The sequence below is a fragment of the Chrysochloris asiatica genome, unplaced genomic scaffold (assembly GCF_000296735.1).
Source record: "Chrysochloris asiatica unplaced genomic scaffold, ChrAsi1.0 scaffold00007, whole genome shotgun sequence".
Classification (NCBI taxonomy): Eukaryota; Metazoa; Chordata; class Mammalia; order Afrosoricida; family Chrysochloridae; genus Chrysochloris; species Chrysochloris asiatica.
In genome coordinates this window covers 12,530,594-12,535,670 of record NW_006408525.1, presented here as the reverse complement: position 1 = coordinate 12,535,670, position 5,077 = coordinate 12,530,594, and the positions used below count along the sequence as shown (strand labels likewise).

Genomic DNA, 5,077 nt, shown 5'->3' with positions numbered 1-5,077 from the left:
ATTCTTCCTTTTTGGTTTTCTGACTCCAGATCTTTGCACATTTTGTTGTAATATTTGGCTTTGTCTTCTTGAGCTGACCTTTGAAATTTTCTGTTCAGCTCTTGTGCCTCATTTCTTCCATTTTCTTTAGCATCTATATGCTGGAAAGCAAGTTTCAGTGTCTCCTCTGACATCCATTTTGATCTTTGCCTTCGTTCATAGAAACTGTGAAATGCTTACATTGAAAGAAGAAAACTCTTAACAGCTGAACTCAACAACTCCAGGGACTAGAAAGAGATAAGAGGTGTTAAAAGATAATGGAATTTTCTTGTCTAGACAAGTCTGGTGACAAGAGATGGGGATAAGAGTCTTATGATTCAATAGTGAGTAAATATCATGACTTATTGTGACTGTCACAACTGTAAAGGTACAAGTTTTGTAACATAAATGGGGGAGTAGTTAATCTTACAGTCCAGGAACAGAGGGACCTAGGACCATCAAGGGAGAAGAGCACAAGTGGAATGCAGAACCCTGTCCAGAGAAACAGTGACACCAGAGATGGAGGCAGAAATGGGGAGAAGGAGACAGGGAGCAGCTGAGGCCTCTAGACTCATGGAAAGAGAGGGACTGGGTGCTGGCAGCCAGGAGGCAAGCTTGAAGAATGTGCCCTTTGGTTGTGTAAATGATTACATATTCCTGTTTTTGTGTACATCCCCCCGACCCCGAAAAAAAAAAAGGGGGGAATTTGTATAGAGTTCTGTCGACCTTGAGCTAAGAGGAAGGGCTGGATGGTCTGAAGTTTGGGGCAGCTTGGGAACTACTGGCCCATGGACATGACCTAGCCACTGGGGGTTAGAGCTGAGCGTAAACTACCTCTGCTACGAAGGCGGGGAAGGTGCTCAAGAACACCCAAACCTGCAGATAGTACCTATTTGACCTAACTTGGATGGCATGATGGTCAAAATTCAACTAGAAGACAAAGAAATTTGATACTGGAAGAAAAATTGCTATAATTTGATGAACTTGACCTTATCTTATAGACATAGTAGCACAAAATACCAACTGAAAGGGAAGGAGTCTTTAAATCAAGGATCAAGTATGTCCCCTCAGTACACCGGGTTGATGGGGATGGGCAACTCAAACATTGACTACCTAAAATGGCGGGGTGGGGGTGGGGGGAGCTAAAAAGGCACAAAGTGGCTGGCTAACAAGTTTTCCTGAGGGAGTTTAGTTTCAGGAGGAAGGGAAGGTAGAATCCTCACTGAATAGTTTTCATCTTGTGTAGATGGGTCTGGTAAAAGGAGATGGGGTGATGGGGAGGAAATGGGGATAGGATTCTTTTAATAGTAACTGTTATCAAGACTAATTGTGATTGTCACAATTGCAGAGGTAGAAGATGTGTAACAAAAAGGGGGAGTAGTTAATCTTCCATTCCAGGAACAGAGGACCCTAGGACCAGCAAGAGGGAAGAGCATGAGTGGAATGTGGGATCCTATCCAGAGACGCAGTGACACCAGAGATAAAGGCAGAGGTGATGGCATGGACAGACAGAGCATCTGAGGACTCTGGACTCATGGAAAGAGAAAGGCTGTGCTGACGGGCAGGGGGCTGGTTTACAAAATGTGCTCTTTGGTTGTTTATAAACAATTATATATTCCTGCATGTTTTTGTGTACATCAAAAAAGGGGACTGTGTTACAATGAAACAAGATATGATTGGTTGAGTGCAAAACTGACAAATAGACTATCACTCAATTCACAGTAAAAGCTTTAAAAAAATTAATAATGAAATTTGTCCATGAATCTTTCGAAGCCCCTTTGTAGAAACTGTTGGTGTATTTTTCTCTGTGTACATTCCCCAAAACAATAAAAATAAATAAAATTTAGAGAGAGGAAAAAGAAATTATGACTTGTATTTTGGATGCCATTATTTTCCATTTTCAATTTTTCTCTTCAGTTTTCAATTTTACACACATGTGATGTACTGGAAATTAAAAGCTAACAAGAAGCCTGGTTCTTTGCCACAGATTTCTTGAGAAGCTTTAAGTAAAATGCTTGGTTCCCTTTGGGAGAGGATGGGGCCCAGCTTCAGTGAGTTTTTGGTCCCTCAAAGCAAGTAAGCTCAGACTGAAAAGTTCCAGAAGACATTCTTTAATATGGTCAGAACAGCAGTGACCGGGAGTACTGTGGTCACAAGCAGGTCTCTCTAAGAAGATCCTTAGTTACTCCCTTGCTATGCAAATACAGCAGAAGTTTGTAGCCAACTTCACTCAGCAGCTCCTGGACTCCAATAAAGAGCTTTCTGGACCAAGGAGCCCAGTGCTAGCTGGAATATTTCAGACATACTTAGCATAAACAGGAGTGAACATGTTCTTCCTGGTTGTCTTCTGCCGTCTCCATTCAACTTCTTTCTGACTCACCAGCCTACCGAGTAGTTCAGAGAAGTGAGTGGCACCCAGACTTGGAGATGAGTGGTGAGGGACCACATCAGGAAGAAAGTGGCCCTTAGACTGAGCCTCAGAGGAGATGGCATTGTAGCATATGCAGAGAAGATTGTGTTGATCAGGCTGACAAGAAGAAAAGTTGGTGCCACGGATTCATGGAAGAGGAATTTGAAGAAATAGCAAAGGACCAAATTAGATACCCTTAAAGTAAGAAACTAAAACCTGTCTACTTTGAAGTCTATGAACTTTTTGTGGTTAGCTATCATTCCATCAGCTCTGACTCACGGCAATATATAAAAAGAACAAAACGTTCTCTAGTCCTGCCCCATCTTCACAATCATTGGTCACACTGAGTCCATTGTTGAACCCACTGTAATTTGAGTGCATTCTAACCTAGTAGGGTTCATCCGCCAGCATCATGCTGCAGAGTATTCTGATGTGATCCATGGGTTTTCGCTGACTTATTTCAAAAACAAATCACCGACCTTCCTTCCTAGTCTGTCATAGTCTGGAAGCTCTGCCAAATCCATGGGTGACCCTGCTGGTATTTAAAATAACCCGTGGACTACCTTCCAGCAACACACAAGCCACCACGGTATGACAAAGTGGCAGACTGTGACCCTTAGGGAGCTGTGTATGAAAGGGCACTTCAAAAAGATGAACTTGCAGTTGTTTGAAGATGGACCATAAGGGAAAGATTGGAAACCCTCAAAGACCATTCATTCATCAGGATTTTGTTGTCATATAGTAGTGAGTAGGTTGGGGTTGGAACTTAAGTGGTAACAACAGACATGAAAAGGAAGAGGCAGAAGCAAGAACATTTATGTAGGAAGAATTGGCAAGCCCAGATGCACAAGGGACTATAAGAAACGGCTAAGTAACAATCAAGCTTTGAGTCCTGCAAGATGAGTTTGCTCAATAAATAGGATAGAAAGAGGGGAGACAGGGCATCAAGCTCACACTTATACAAGCCAAGGTCGAGTCCAGACTGATTCAACTGATAAGTTACAAGGAGCCACTTTTAGATTTAAAGCTTAGGGCTCATACTGACAGCACAAAGGGAAATCAGCCACAGCTCCCATGATTTCTGTTCTGCACACCAAAATAGACAACACCAAACTACAGGAGTCAGATGGCTGCAGGGCTGCTGTGCTAGGTTGTGAGTTGTGAGAGAGCTCGTGGCTGAGAAGCCAATTCCAGACTGAGCTAGCACATTCATCCTGCACTTCTGTTTTAGTTTGGGACAGAAAGACACAGGAAGTGATTGATGACCCCCTCGCAGAGGACATAGGGGCTAGTGTGCCCTGCCAAGACCAGGTAAGCTGTAGTTAAAGCTTCTGCATGTGAGGACTGGAGCAAGGTGGAGGAACTGCTGGTTAACACAGGAACAGCTGGTTTCAAGGTAAAGGAAATCAGCTGGTTTAGCTAGACTGACTAGAGCTACACTGAGAACATTCATAGCTCTGACCTATGACCAAGTCAATATAGGGACGTGGTCAGAAGTAGAGGTGTAGATTTGGGAATGATGGAGTGTTTGAGCACCAACTCCACAGTCCTGCAGTCTGGTGATGAGATCCCGTGTGTGTTTGAATTACTATGGCTGTGTGACAAATTACCTGGAAACAGAGTCACTTAGAATAAGGGCATTTTTTCTGCCTGAGGAGTCTTGGTGTTGTGCTGTGGGTTAATGCGCTGGACTGCAAGGTGAGTTTGAACCACAAGTCGGCAGTTCAAGCTCACCAGCCGCTCCTTGGAAACCCTATACAGGGTTTAGGGGTAGGGGAGGAAGAGGATGCAAAACCCCAGAACATTTAACCTTGAGATTGGCAAAGGAGAGAAGCTTGGGAAGCTCCTTTAAACAACAGTGTGTTTAATTCCTGCAAGTGGCTAGACCTCAGGAAGGACTTACTCAAAGTTTGCAAGTCCCACCGCCTTCTGCAGCTCCTGCTCCTATTCAAACCAGGATAATATCCACTGGTCCGGTTTGTTTGTCTTTTTTTAATTTTTACTATAGAAAATTTCATGCAACATTACACTAGCAGGGAGAACAAAAAAAAATGCACCTTCAAGTTCCAATCACAGTACCACTGATGGTCCGCACGCAGTTTAACATTTCGTTTATACCTTCCCAGCTCCCTGCCCCCTACCCTGCATGGGAGGGTGGGATGGTGCCGTACCTGTATGGCAGCTTCAAATCTCAGCTCCCGGGGTGACTGGGTGAGATCTGAGCAGCAGAGCCTCCAGGCAGCAGCTTCCTTTTCATGGACTCCAGCAAGAAGAACAAATAATGTCTGTACACACTGCTATACAAGAATGCTTACCAAATATCTTTTATTAAATTCCAAGCTCCTATGGCCCATTGGCCAGCCTCAGTCCCCATTATTTTTCATGAGTTCCAAAAGACCCTTGTCTAGAACCTTGATTATCTCTCTTAAGAATCAACTTTACATAGAAATGTTCATACCCATGTTCATCACAGCATTATTCAAAATAGCAATATGGAAACAACCCAAGTACCCATCAATCAATAAATGGATCAACAAACTGTGGCACATGCACACAATGAAATACTGTTGCTGTTGTTAGGTGTCGAGTCAATTCTGACTCCTTATGTACAACAGAACCAAATACTACCCAGGCCTCTGCCATCCTCAC

The 5,077-nt window shown here is 43.5% G+C and overlaps 1 protein-coding gene across 1 annotated transcript in view; it reads left to right on the top strand.

Moving 5' to 3' along the window:
* DGKE (diacylglycerol kinase, epsilon 64kDa) overlaps positions 1 to 4,635 on the top strand; it is a 44,450-nt gene extending 39,815 nt beyond the window's left edge. Inside the window, exons 11-12 of the mRNA XM_006833644.1 lie at positions 3,660 to 3,739; positions 4,555 to 4,635. Coding sequence (XP_006833707.1) covers positions 3,660 to 3,739; positions 4,555 to 4,635 — 161 coding nt within the window. The remainder of the gene's footprint in view (positions 1 to 3,659; positions 3,740 to 4,554) is intronic.
* The last annotated feature ends 442 nt before the right edge of the window (positions 4,636 to 5,077 follow it).